Source organism: Barbus barbus (genome assembly GCF_936440315.1).
Source record: "Barbus barbus genome assembly, chromosome: 32".
Classification (NCBI taxonomy): Eukaryota; Metazoa; Chordata; class Actinopteri; order Cypriniformes; family Cyprinidae; genus Barbus; species Barbus barbus.
Genome location: NC_136760.1, coordinates 28,218,108 through 28,232,408, shown reverse-complemented (window position 1 = coordinate 28,232,408; position 14,301 = coordinate 28,218,108). Strand labels below are relative to the sequence as shown.

General features: G+C 41.1%; 2 protein-coding genes across 3 annotated transcripts in view; one reads left to right on the top strand and one right to left on the bottom strand.

Moving 5' to 3' along the window:
- Positions 1 to 6,765, top strand: part of LOC306852532 (protein transport protein Sec31A-like) — a 33,112-nt gene extending 26,347 nt beyond the window's left edge. Inside the window, exons 22-26 of one of the 2 annotated variants that reach the window (XM_079389436.1) lie at positions 44 to 99; positions 2,838 to 2,963; positions 3,052 to 3,171; positions 4,839 to 4,910; positions 4,992 to 6,765. In XM_079389436.1, coding sequence (XP_079245562.1) covers positions 44 to 99; positions 2,838 to 2,963; positions 3,052 to 3,171; positions 4,839 to 4,910; positions 4,992 to 5,171 — 554 coding nt within the window. In that variant the 3' untranslated portion in view covers positions 5,172 to 6,765. The remainder of the gene's footprint in view (positions 1 to 43; positions 100 to 2,837; positions 2,964 to 3,051; positions 3,172 to 4,838; positions 4,911 to 4,991) is intronic. The other variant, XM_079389435.1, reaches the window with a different exon arrangement.
- The window catches only part of LOC306851923 (alpha-actinin-2), a 349,741-nt gene that overhangs the window by 169,098 nt on the left and 166,342 nt on the right, over positions 1 to 14,301 (bottom strand). The window lies entirely within an intron of this gene.

Sequence of the window (14,301 nt, the reverse complement as noted above, 5' to 3'; positions counted from 1 at the left end):
GGTGACTAATCTGCTGTGATTTGTGTAAATATTGTCTCTTCAGGTCAGGACGGGTGGAACGACCCTCCGGCTGTACGCACAGGACAACGCAAGAAAAAGGTATTAATAATTTGCATAATAATGTTACTAATAATAATGCACTTAACGAGAAACAATATGACCTGTTTTCCACTGACATGATGCTGCGTCTCAGTCTGGCCCCGTTCTGCACGTTTCTACCAAATAAACATTCACATTTATGCATTTGGTAGACGCTTTAATTCAAAGAAACTCGCATCGTATTTAAGATATACATATGAGTTCATTCATTCACTGGGAATCGAACCCATGACTGTCTGAACGTCAATAAGAAATGAGATGAGTGCTACTTTATCTCATGTGTCTGCAATAAAATGATTTATTCACAAATATTGCACACAGTTGCATGAATCATGTCAAATGTCATATCACAATCCAATGATTGCATAAAAACCCTGAAGTACTTTAAATGTTGAAATATGTTCCCCAAAGTATAAAACAATAATTGTTTCCAGTAAAATGATAAAAATATTTGATGAGTCAAACAAGTATTTGACCCCTTCGCAAAACATGACTTAGTACTTGGTGGCAAAACCCTGGTTGGCAATCACAGAGGTCAAACAGTTGGCCACCAGGTTTCCTCACATCTCAGGAGGGGTTTTGTCCCACTCCTCTTTGCAGATCCTCTCCAAGTCATTAAGGTTTCGAGGCTGACGTTTGGCAACTTGAATGGGTCATTGTCATGCTGGAATACCCATCCACGACCCATTTTCAATGCCCTGACCCTGACGGTACATGGCCCCGTCCATCATCCCTTTGATGCGGTGCAGTTGTCCTGTCCCCTTAGCAGAAAAACACCCCCAAAGCATAATGTTTCCACCTCCATGTTTGACGGAGGGGATGGAGTTCTTGGGGTCACAGGCAGCATTCCTCCTCCTCCTCTGAACACGACGAGTTGAGTCGATGCCAAAGAGCTGGATTTTGGTCTCATCTGACCTCAACACTTGAACCCAGTTCTCCTCTGAATCATTGGCGAACTTCAGACGGGCCTGTGCATGTGTTTTGAGTAGGGGGAGCTTGCGGGCGCTGCAGGATTTCAGTCCTTCACGGCGTAGTGTGTTACCAATTGTTTTCTTGGTGACTATGGTCCCAGCTGCCTTGAGATCATTGACAAGATCCTCCCGTGTAGTTCTGGGCTGATTCTTCACCGTTCTCATGATCATTGAAATTTCACGAGGTGAGATCTTGCATGGAGCCCCAGTCCGAGGGAGATTGACAGTTATTTTGTGTTTCTTCCATTTGTGAACAATCACACCGACTGTTGTCACCAAGCTGCTTGACGATGGTCCTATAGCCCATTCCAGCCTTGTGTAGGTCTACAGTCTTGTCCCTGACATCCTTGGACAGCTCTTTGGTCTTGGCCATGGTGGAGAGTTTGGAATCTGATTGATTGATTGCTTCTGTGGACAGGTGTCTTTTATACAGGTTACAAGCTGAGACTCCCTTTAAGAGATGCTCCTAATATCAGCTCCTGACCTGTAGAAAAGACACCTGGGAGCCAGAATTCTTGATGATTGATAGGGGATCAAATACTTATTTAACTTATTTGAAAATGCAAATCAATTTATAACTTTAAATGTATTTTTCTGGATTTTGTTTTTGTTCTGTGTCTCACTGTTCAAATAAACCTACCATTAAAATTATAGACGGATCATTTCTTGTCAGTGGGCAAATGTACAAAATCAGCAGGGGCTCAAATAGTTTTTTCCCCCACTGTACCAATTTTGCATACTGTACATTTGCATGAAATATTATTAGTTTTCATCGTTACATTAAAATAACTGCTGTTTGTTATATCAAATTCTGTGATTTGCATAAAAACCCTGAAATAAATTACTTTAAATATTAAAATATTCTCAAAAAATTTGAAAACAATAAATGTTTCCAGTAAAATTATTTACACGTTGTGCATGAAATATTGACTTTTTATTGTTATGTATTAAATAAATATTAAATAAATAACTGCAGTTTGTCGTATGAAATTCTGTGCTTGAATGAAATCCTTGAGTTAAAATATGTTCTCAAAAGTATAATACAATAAATATTTCCAGTGAAATTGTATACATGGTGCATGCATTTGCATGTTTTTTAAATTATGTTAAAATAACTGCTCTGTCATATTTTAATTCAGGGTTTTTAGACAATCAAAGGATTTCATGACTTTTACCCCCGGTTTCACAGACAAGGCTTAAGACTAGTCCCAGACTAAAACGTAAGTCTGAGCTGTTTCAAATGAAAGAAACTTGCACTGATTGATCTTAAAATATATCAGTGCCTTCATTTTGTCTCAAGATGCACTCCAGTAATGTTTTTTCTAAGACCCGTTTATAACAATTACTTAAATGTCCTAATTAAACTATGGCCTAATCCTGGTTTAGTCTTAAGCCCTGTCTGTGAAACCTGGCCTTAATGTTAAAATATGTTCACAAAAATAAAAAACACATATTGCATGCATTGTTTATTATTGCATGCATGAATTTTCCTTGTTATATTTTAAAATAGCTGCTGTTTGTTATATTAATTTCTATGATTGTATAAAACCCTGAATTAAATGACTTTAAATGTTAAAATATTTTCTAAAATAAAATAAAATAGGCAAACAGTATACTATGTACTATTTATGAAAATGGACAGGTTATATATTACATCATTGTTCGGCTCTCACATGCAAATATGGTCCGGTTGAATGTTCAATACCTGCCTCGAGAGTCATTGAACTGTGTGTGTGTGTGTGTGTGTGTGTGTGTGTGTGTGTTCAGCTGCCAGAGAACTACACTCCCCCTGCTCCGATCACAGCACCGGTGATGGGTTTCCCGACGGAGGCTCCTGTTCCTCAGGATCGGGTCCAAGTGCCGCCCGGAGCCCCTCAGGAGCCCAGCGTACAGGTCAGAGGTCATCATGTCAGAGCCCATCAGATGAGCTTGTGTTGTTATCATATTAACTGTGTCTTGTGTGTGTGTGTGTGTTCTCAAGTCCTTACAGCAGCTTCCTGCTGAGCATGTGGCGCAGAGGGAAATCCCTGCTGAACACATGATCCTCAAGACCACCTTCAGTGGCCTGGTGCAGCGCTGTCAGCTGGCCGCCGCAGACCCGGTAGCACACACACACACACACACACACACACAGACACGAGACACATTGCATGCAAACTTTCAGAGAGCTTTCTCAATCTGGCAAGCTCTAATCTGACTGGCTGGCTTTATGTAACCGTCTGGAATTGTTGCACAGGTTCATATCTGTCCACAGAGATGGAGCGTGTTGACAAAGTACAGTCTAGTGCTCTAGTCTCTGAATTTGCCAAAGTTTGCAAGGTTTGTTGCATCATAGGCTGCATTCTGCTTTTGCCAGCGTCAGGGTTGGCATGTCCCAGAAATATTTCCAGCCCACGGTCCTCTAAAAACTTACACAAAAGCAAAGAAAACAACCAAATTTTCCCCCATCCAATCACAGCTGAGTAATTTCCATCAAGCATATCAAAATAATCATTTTGATTTGATTTAATCGGTTTTAAATCTTATTTGGGTGATTTTAGCTACACTTGTTGTTTAATTAGTATGTGCATATATAATTATCTAATCTGCATTTTATTCCTCAACCTTTTTTCTTTTGGGTACTTTTAATTCTTCTTTTACTCTTTGTAAACTCTTCTTTTCCATCACTTTGCATGATTTTTGTTTTTGTTTGTTTCTTATGTGAGCTATAGAAATGAATAACACACAATGTAAAAGGCTTATAAGTACAAAGGTGTTTTTTTTTCATTTTTCTTTGTCTACAGATCAACTTTTTTAAAATTTGACTGAATGGATAAAAAAAAAATGATGTTTGATAGTTTTTGTTTTTTACAGATAATTATATATACAGTGGTGTGAAAAAGTGTTGGCCCCCTTCCTGATTTTTTTTTTTACACACTTTAATGTTTCAGCACTTTTTCACACAGGGCCATGTGGGTTTGGATTCTGTTTTCCCTTCATAAAACAATCCTTAATTTAAAAACTGCATGTTGTGTTTACTTGTGTTATCTTTGATTAATATTTAAATTAGTTTGATGATCTGAAACATTAAAGTGTGACAAACATGCAAAAAAATAAAAAATCAGGAAGGGGGCCAACACTTTTTCACACCACTGTATGTAGAATTCTGAATTGAAATATAGTGCAACAATTGCATTTATTTGAATGAATGTGGTGGAATCTGGTAGTTTTAGTTTCATATTTATTATTCAATTTTATTACTCTTATTTATGCATGTTGAATCAAAATATCTCGGTGCTTTTCTCATTTAAAACAAAAATTACTTTAAATGATCTTTATGGGAGTAATTTCTCACCCTAAATTGATGACTGATTAACTTGATCAATTAATTAATTATTATTATTAATTAAAGTTTCTGCCTCAATAAAAGAAGCTGCGAGTTTTTTTGCAAGCAACATTTAAGAAAAGTTTTCTTCACAGAATGTTCTGTTATTTCATTCTTTTCCTTTTTTGTGTATTAATACGAAAAAAAAAAAATCTTTTAAATCAAATCAAAATCAGGGATGTCCAGAAATCTGTATCTGATTTAAATCCATTTGGAAGAGGTTCGTAACGGTTGCAAAAAATCAGGACTTTGTTTTTACACACGTGCAACCAATCTGCGTCTGATAAATCTGATATTCTGTGTCAATATAAATAAAGCCGCAAACAGTCTCTTTTTATGTAAGTGGGCAGATTTCTGACCAGAATCTAAACTGGACTTATTTAATCTATGATCTTCTCTTGCAGCAAACGAAGCGTAAACTGGACGATGCCTCCAAACGTCTGGAGAGTCTGTATGACAAGCTGCGAGACCAAGCGGTGAGTTAAAGACATTTATTCCCGTCTCTTCAGTCTCTAAATCGTCCTAATAAACCTCTCCTGTGTCCTGTCGCCCATCAGCTCTCTCCCAGCATCCTCGGCGGCCTGCACGAGATCAGCCGCTGCGTCAGCGCCCGCCACTATCAGCAGGGTCTGGAGGTTCACACGCAGGTGGTGAGCAGCAGCAACTTCAGCGAGATCTCTGCCTTCATGCCCGTCCTCAAAATGCTCATGACCATCGCCAACAAGCTGGCCGTGTGACTCCAGCGCTCGACAGCAAACACGGCAGAGCCAGTTGTGTTTTGATCTGTTGCTGAACTGTGCTTTAAGAATGAATGCAGCGTAAATATCCCACCGCTTTCCACTGCTGGTGTTCTTCTCATGTGTTTGGGATTCTCCTTCCACGCAGCAGGCCTTATTTCTGAGCTACAGAATCGTTCATGTAAACATTCATTAATTGCATTGAATTGAATGCAAGCATTTGCCTAAGAACAGACCTTAAAACAAGCAGAACTAATTTGTGCAAACAGTCGCATGTAATTCAGTGTAAAAATGTCATGAATCGTAAGCAGAATGACCTTCTGTGCATAATTGTTTGTAAATTGTTTTGAATTGAATGCAATAGTTTGCCTAAAAATAGGCCAAGCGGAACCAATTTGTATAAATTATTGCATTCAGTTCAATGTAAGAATGAACACAAATGATTTTCTGTGCATAAAAAAAAAAACGTTGTCTTGAACTGAATGCAACCGTATAGAATAGAAATTAAGCAGAAGTTAATTCTAAAATAATTCTTAGGTAACTTGCATTGAATTCAATGAAAATCTTTCTGTGCAAAAAAATGATGGCATAAAGTGCACTGAATTGAATGCTAATGTTTGCATAAAAATGGCCCTTAAAACAAGCAGAACCAATTAATGTAAATGATCACGATCAGTTCAGTACACGAGCAGAACGATTTTCTGTGCATAATTGTTCGTAAACCATTATTGTGTAAATTGCGTTGAATTGAATGCAACGGTTTGCTTTAAAAATAGGCCTTAAAACAAGCAGAACCATCTGTGTATATCATTTTTGTGTAATCGGTCACATTCAGTTCAATGCAAGAATGTGAATTATTTCCACACAGATTCGTTCTGAATGCTTTCGTGAATGAGATCCAGTGTTTTTAATATGACGAGAGCAGAAAGTTGTGACGCTGTATGTAGTTTATTCATGGTGATGATTGTTAGTAGACGAGGTTCATTACGGACTGACTGTTGAAGTCCATATTTTTGATTGGATTTGGTTTGTTTTCTATTGCACTAGCTCATACAGAGGTTGATGCTTGGACTGCATTGCTGTTTCTCTTCCAAACACTCCTGTAGAAAAGCCAGAGCTTCATTAGATGTTCTTCAAACCATTGCAACAAAGATGAATGGCACTGAATCTTTAAGACTTTGGGCTGAAGTGTGAATGAATCGCATAAAATCTGTCAAGAAAGTGTCCAGGTGATATTTCACCTCAAAATCAATGAATAAAATCAAGAATTTTTGAAATGTCAAACTCTGTTGAATTGTCATTAAACATAAATGGTCCTAAAAATACTCCTATTTATTTAAAACGTAATTTTGCATGATTTTTAAGGTGAAATATGACCTAGACGTATCTTGACAGGTTTTGTGAGATTCTTCAGTCAAACAGAGCAAAGAAACTGAATGTTAAATAGTTTAATCTTTTTATGTGTTTATGTTCTGGTAATGAATCTGTCCTCATCACGGTCGTGCCGTTCTGTGTCTGTGAGCATCATCAAACAGGTCGAGAGTCAACATGCTTGAAAACACGAAGAAAATATACACAACTTTCAGAAATGCTCAATGTGTCACAGCTATTTATTTCAACATGCAACTTTTTTTTTTTATTCAATTATATTGTTTTTATTAAGAGGCATATCAAGCAATTAAATAATTATTTATATTATATATATGCATAATTATTTAGAATAATGCTTAGTTATTTTGTGTTGGAATTTAACAGATTTAGTTTCAACACTCCTGTTTGTAATTTTAATGAACCTCAAACTTTGATCTGATGTGACCTTAAAGATTTTGAAGGGACAATAAGTTTGAAATTAACCTACAACTTTTTTTATTTTACACAAGTCATTGGGTCAGTAAAAACAATCTCATCAAACCATTAGGGTTCAAATTTAGTTTGTTCTGATTTTGAGTTTATCCTGTAGAGGGCGAGAAAGAAACAATTCTCAAATTCATAACAGGCTTTATCTTTCATATTTTTCTTTATTTAAAAGCAAGATGTATTTTACTCCATGTATAATCAATACTGAAATCTGCAATTTTATCATGTGAATTAAGCTAGAGCATCTTATTATTCCAAAAAACATTAATAAACTACCATTGTTACTAATATTTAGATATTTAACACATTTCATTTTAATATATTAATGTAATATTTATTAACATAAAAAATAATGTATCAAATTCAGGAGTTGTATTTGCGTTTTCATGTGTCGCACTTTCATAACTCTATTTGTACAAGTTAATTGGGGGTTTTCCTGCTGGGTTTATTATGTATGACATACCGACTGAGTTTCCTTATGAAATGAATGTGACCCTGTGAAGCACCTCGCAGTCGTTAATGTCTCATTTCAGCGCTGCTGTTATAACTTCATCAGTACATTTGAGAGGCGCTCGCTGATTGGTCCACCGGGGTCATACGGCGCTGCTGATTGGCTCACGCTGATCTGCTGTTGAAATTCCCGGGATGTTGTGAACTGTTGTAACCTTTCGCCATGATGATGTAACACATCAATGACCGAGAATAACACCGGGTTCTGGGTCTGTGTGTCAGACAGATACTATCTGGATATTGACACCAGGCCAAATGACACTAAAATATTTATTAGTTAGTAATTCCATTTATTGCTGTAGCCTTTGACACAATAATAACGTTCTGTTGTTTATCGTCCCTGCTCCCCACTTACATAATTTGAAATACCTGTGAAATCTGAGAAATATTTGATTTATTTATTATTATTATACTTATTTGTTGAACTCAGTCTGTATAAAACGAGCCCATAGCCGTATGTCAGACTCAGGGCTGTTGTGCAGTGACTGTGCTGATTCAGCAGTCTGGATAAAATGAGTGAATGAATGGCACAAACACAGCCTGCCAGAGAGAATGAGAGACAAGTACAGACATGGAGTTCATAATTATGACCTGAGAAAATAATACTCTGAAATGTACAGCAGGAATCGCACACAAGTCTTCGCCTGAACTCACAGATTTAGTAGGAAACTGATTTAAAATCACAAACCCAATATGCTCCAAGACTTTTTGTTTTGAATCTACATAACACAAACAGTCTGATAATTGTGATTGGCAAAATGTTAATAACCACGAAAGTTCAATTACAAAGGATATTTTCATTCATCTTCGACGCTCGTGAGCGGATAGGCTGTTCGATTCTGAAGAGTTTGGAATCGATTCAGAGAATCGTTTATTCTCTTTTTTGTATTCTCTTTTTTTTTACGATAGATTGAACACTGTTATCCGAATCACGTGAACGTGATCATAGAAAGAGCATTTTCCAAATACAAAGCTTGTAAATATGAACATACTCTTCTATACAGCCACACTAGAATTCTCAATGGACGGAACCTCAACAAAACCCGAAAACGCTCTAGTTACTCACATAACCTCGGTTCCCTGAGATAAGGGAACAAGCGTTGCGTAGTCATTGATGACTGCTTTGGGGGAAACTCCTGTTTACTCTGTTGCTGAAGCCTGATTTGTTAACGTTTGTTTAGCTGCACAAACTAATGGCGCTCGAGCTCGCCAGAGGGGGAGAAGCCAACTGCTATATAAGTCAGTCCAGAGCGCCATTTCATCAGAATCAACGACTGAAGCAACAGCCATCGATTCACATGCAGCGATAGTGTGGCCAGTTACACAAAGCTCATTCCGTTATCTCAGGGAACCGAGGTTACATGAGTAACCGGAGTGTGCCCTATCGAAAGTTATCTCCCGTTGCGTCGTCATTGACGACTGCTTTCGGGAACGCATCAGTAGTGCCATGCTATAAACACATGCAGAACAAAGCCTGCTCCGTGAACACAGCCAGGGACACTCAACGAGGGCCCCATAAGCCTGAGCCATAAAGAGACCCGAGAACATTCTGAGGTCTGCTTGACATAACCCTCCTCATCCCGAAGGATAAAACCCACGCCTGCAAGGCAGGAACGTTCACACTGTAGACTGTAGAATCTAATAAAGGTAGACAGCGACGACCAGCTGGCAGCCGCACAAATCTCCCCAATAGAGATTCCACTGGACCAGGCCCAGGAGGAGACCATTCCTCTGGTGGAATGGGCCCTCACACCTATAGGGCATTGCATGCCCACTGAGGCATAAGCCAGGGCAATAGCATCTATTATCCAGTGAGATAGTCTCTGCTTTGTGACAGGAAGCCCTCTAAAGTAGTCTCCAAAGCACACAAGGTGCTGCTCTGTTTATCTAAAAGACTTAGAGTGCTCAAAGTACAATCGCAGTGCCCAGACTGTGCACAACAAGCTGGGGCCCTGTTCGCCATCCGCTACAGGGAGGGCTAGAAGGGAAATAACCTGGGCTCTAAACGGAGTTGAGAGCATCTTCGGTACATAACCGCTGCGCGGTTGAAGAACGACTTTACAGTCATTGGGTCCAAACTCAAGACAGGAAGCTCTGACAGACAGGGCTAGTCACCTACTCGCTTGACAGATGCTTGGCCCATAAGCAGAGTGGTTTTGAGCGTCATGACCCTTAAGCTGTTTGAAGCAGCTCAAAGGGAGGGCCCTTGAGGGCCCCCAGGACTATGGACAAGTCTCATGTTGGCATAGTCTTAGGGCGAGGAGGACTCAACCGCCGAGCGCCTCTAAGGAACTTAACGACCAAGTCATTTCTGCCAATAGTCCGGCCAGCCTCGAGAGAATGATTTGCTGCAATGGCTGTCACATGAAGTCGGATCCTAAGTTCGTGCTGAACACCAGTCACTGAAGACTGCCCACTTAAGAGCGTAGAAGCGCCTCGTAGCAGGAGCTCTAGCCTCTAAAATGATATTAGTAACTCTCGTTGGGAGCTGGTTAGGCTCCCGTTGAGCAGACAGGCATGAAGGCTCCACAGTTCTGGCTGGGGATGACAAATCATGCCCTGCACTTGCGAAAGAAGGTCTCACTGGTATCGGCCACAGTGCTGCAGACAGCAGCTGGATCATCTCCAGACACCAGACTTGGTTCCTCCAGAGAGCCAACCTTGGGTAGCAGGGCGATCAGAGGGAAGGCATACAGACAGGTGTTGGGCCAGTCGTGGGCCAGAGCATCCCGCCCCTTTGAAAAATAGGTTGGGCAGTGATAGTTGTCTTCAGAGGCGAAGAGGCCGACCTCTGCCTTGCCGAAAGCTGACCAAATCATCTGAACCGTCTGGGGATGTAGTCTCCATTCCTCCAGAGCTACATTGTTCCTTGACAACATATCCGCTCCCTGGTTCAGTATGACCGGCACAAGAACCACTCGTAGTGAGAGGAGTTCTTCCTGCACCCAAAGCAAGAGACGTCGAGTCATCCTGTGTAACAAATTTGTTCAAAAGGTAATTGTATATAAATAATTACAATTAATTATGATTAATTACAATTATTTATATCGGCTGACAGTAATAACAATTAAATTGCCATCAGCTGATCTGTCCGTCCAGCGAACATTCAGTGTAAGTTCATATCAACACTAAGAAAGGATATTTCCTTGGCCACAGAAAATTCTTTCCTATTAATGCATTAGAGCATGTAGCAAGGGTCAAAATCATAAAGGGACATTTAATATGCAAGGCAGAATCAGAAACTCATGTAATTTGTGCACTAACTTTTATTAACTAAACACTAACGCAGACTAGTCTAACAAACAAACAAACAAACACTCATACATGGGAAAGGGCTAATGAGAGTTGATGGATGAAACCATCAGGAAAACCAGAGAATGCAGTTATGGAAAGAGTCATTTAACCACCTGAGTAAAACCATCAGCGCCATTCATAACGGGGTCTATAACTTATACTAAACTTCTGTTTCATTTAGTTAAATGTTATACTTGCATTGCTTGGTTGTGACGAGTGTCCGGAATGCAGTCTCAGATGAAAGTCTTAATGGTTTCAAGGTTTTGGACTCACGTTCTTTCGGGTTGAAGAGTGATGAATTCCAAAGATGTTCTGAGGTAGAAATGTTCTTCCAAGTAGTGAGTGGAAAAAGAGCTAAGAAAGAGATCTGCTGAGGTTCAAGGAGCTTGGTTGAATGGAAAGACAAGGGTGCAAGGCCTGGCACAAAACTTAAGTGTCCAGAAGAGTTTTAGCTCACATCCTCCTGGGATCTAACAGAACTGCAGACTGCCTGGGCATCTCTGAAGTGAGAGCTTTATCTGCTATAGAGGTCACACCTCTGGGGTGTCAAATACCCAATGGAGTCCTGAATTTTTGGAGGGAAAGTTTTACGATCCTTTGTCTCTGAACATGGTAATTTGCATAGGTAATTCGCCTAGGTTAATGCACAAACTTCTAAAGATTCTTAGGACACTAATATGTTGCATAGGTATCGACATGTAATATTCACTCTCTATTAGATCATCCGAAGACGAATTGATAGAGACTAAACATGATGCAGCTAAAGTGATATTAACTAGTGATCTATCATAAGCATGCAGAAAACGGTGTACAATACACAAAAACATATACAAGAACAGTAATAATATACACAATGACCTGAAGATATGTGTGTTCATTCAAAGAAAGCTTTTTCTATTAATTAATTAGAGAAGATTCCATTTTTATGACGTAATGTGTCTTTCCTAAGAGGAAGTGTTGCTCTACCCACATTCCATTGAGCAATAAAACAAGTGTTATCAGATGGATTGCCATGAAACCAGGGGCCTGGAGTCATTGACAGACATACCAGCACCAGTATGTGTATTGGGTGGGGGGGTCTGTGACCATTTGTTAATCTAATAACTAATTTATTTGTTAAATCAAATGCAAAATTGTGTGTCTGATTGGTCAAAATGCTACACCTGAGTCCGCCTTGGTGGTTAATGTAGGCCACCACCGTTGTGTTGTCCAACCGGACTAGGACGTGATGCCCTTTAAGGCTGACAGGAAGGTCTTTAGGGCTAGACAAACAGACATCATTTCAAAGGCAGTTGATGTGCAGGTGTTGCTCGTGAGTTGACCAGGAGCCGTACGCCAGGTTGCCCTCGTACAGAGCACCCCAGCCTGAGCTGGAGGCATCTGTCCTGACCACCTTCCTTCTGGAGGTCATTCCCAACTGTACGCCTGATTTAAACAGGCGAGGAGTTGTCCAAGGAGCCATGGCTTTGAGGCAGCGATGGTTTAAGGCAGCCCAGGCGTGGGACGAAACGCGGGCTTTTAGCCAATATTGAAGGGGCCCCATGTGTAGCAGGCCCAGGGGAATAACTGAGGAGGCGGCAGCCATGAGGCTGAGGATCCTCTGAAATGCTTTGAGGGGACGTGAGGTCCCCATCTTGAAAGACGCCGCCACTCGCTGTATAGCCAGGGAGCGTTCCAATGCAATCCAAGCTCGCTTTTGAACAGAGTCTATGACTGTTCCCAGAAAGGACACTCATTGTCTGGGAATCAGAAAACTCTGGCTGTGTTGATTTTTAACCCAAGACGCTCTAGGTGGTTGAGCAACAATGACCTGTGAGCGATCAATTGTCATTCTGAGTTGGCTAGCACTAGCCAGTCATCGAGGTAGTTCAGTATGCGGATTCCCTTCTGTCTCAGAGGGGAAAGAGCTGCATCTACTTACTTTGTAAAAGTGCGCGGGGCCAGGGACAGTCCAAACTGAAGGACCTGTACTGATAGGCCATTCCCTCGAAATCGAAGCGGATATGAAAGTAAGCATCTTTCAGATCCACAGACAGAAACCAGTCCTTGGGCTGTATTTGCGCTAGGAAATCTTCTGACGTCTTCTGAGCCTCTGTGAAGCGCACTGTGAATCCGTCCACGGCAGGGCCGAAGAGTCCCTTAGGCGAGACCGGAGAATTGAGGAAGGCCATCTATTCGGCGTCCCTGATGTCTGTCAAGTTTAGCCAAAGGTGGCGCTTCAGCACCAGTAAACTAGCCATGGCCTTGCCCACTGCCTACGTCGTTGCCTTGGTAGCACGCAGGGCCAGATCTGTCTAACTCTGTGGCGTCTAACTCCGTGAAGGAGTTGATTCCGGCCAGACTCGTCCATGTCACGGAGAAGTTTGGCCTGAAACACTTGCAGCACAGACATAGTATGCAGGGCTGAGCCGGCCTGGCCATCCGCTGCATAAGCCCTGTTGGCAAGGGCTGACGTCATCCTGCAGGGCTTGGAAGGATGCACTGCAGTCTTTAGCCCGTGGCTCATCGGCGGAAGAAGGTATGCTGCCACCGCCTCCTCCACCCTTCCAGCACTGCAATGGTGGTGAGAGCCGCTGCAGTAGAGGGGTTCAAACATGTCAAATATGGGGCACGTCATGTTTTCGTGAGCTCTTCATGGACTGCAGGCATAAATTGATCTGGATGCTGACAGGAGGAAGGCTGACGATGTCCCTTCAGGAACCACTCGTCGAGGAGGCCGGGGGCAGGCTCTTTTGGGGCCGACCATGCAAGGCCTGGTTCCTCCACAGCGCGCGTGAGAATGCGGATCAGCTCCACATGAAGCCCGGTGAGTGCAGCCTCTGTGTGGGCGACGCCCAGACAAGCGACACACTCCTCATGCCCATCTGCTGCATGCAATGTCTGAAGGGACATTTGAAACAACGCGTTTAGATTTAAATTTGCTCTTTAGTCCTTTGCCGGATGGCCACAGGAGAAATCGTCCACTGCCGGTGGCTGGTTGCAGATTTAGTCGAATCTAGTTGAGATCTTGTGAAGTGTGCATGTGTATCGTGCATGATCGCGTGTACTCTGTGTGTCTTTTGGTGCGAATTGAATGCTTTAAACGTTAAGCTTGTGATTTCAATTTATGCTGTGCTTTATGCATTTGCCCAGTCATATTCATGTCATTTTCACTGTGTGCTGTATGTAAAATGAGTGTTACCTTGACTTTATTTGAAAAAAATATGATTCCCAATAGACTCAAGCTTCCCAGAATACTGCGTGTTTACTTCCTTTGTAATTGTATTTTTGTTAAATATTTATTTGTGGAAAAAAAAACTTTGTCATCTAAAGTATGAGTGTGTTTGTTTGTTAGACTATTGTAATGCTTTATTGGGTGGTTGTTCTGCACGCTTGATCAACAAATTACAGTTGGTCCAAAATGCAGCAGCTAGTCCTTACTAGAACCAGGAAGTATGACCATATTAGCCCGGTTCTGTCAACACTGCAT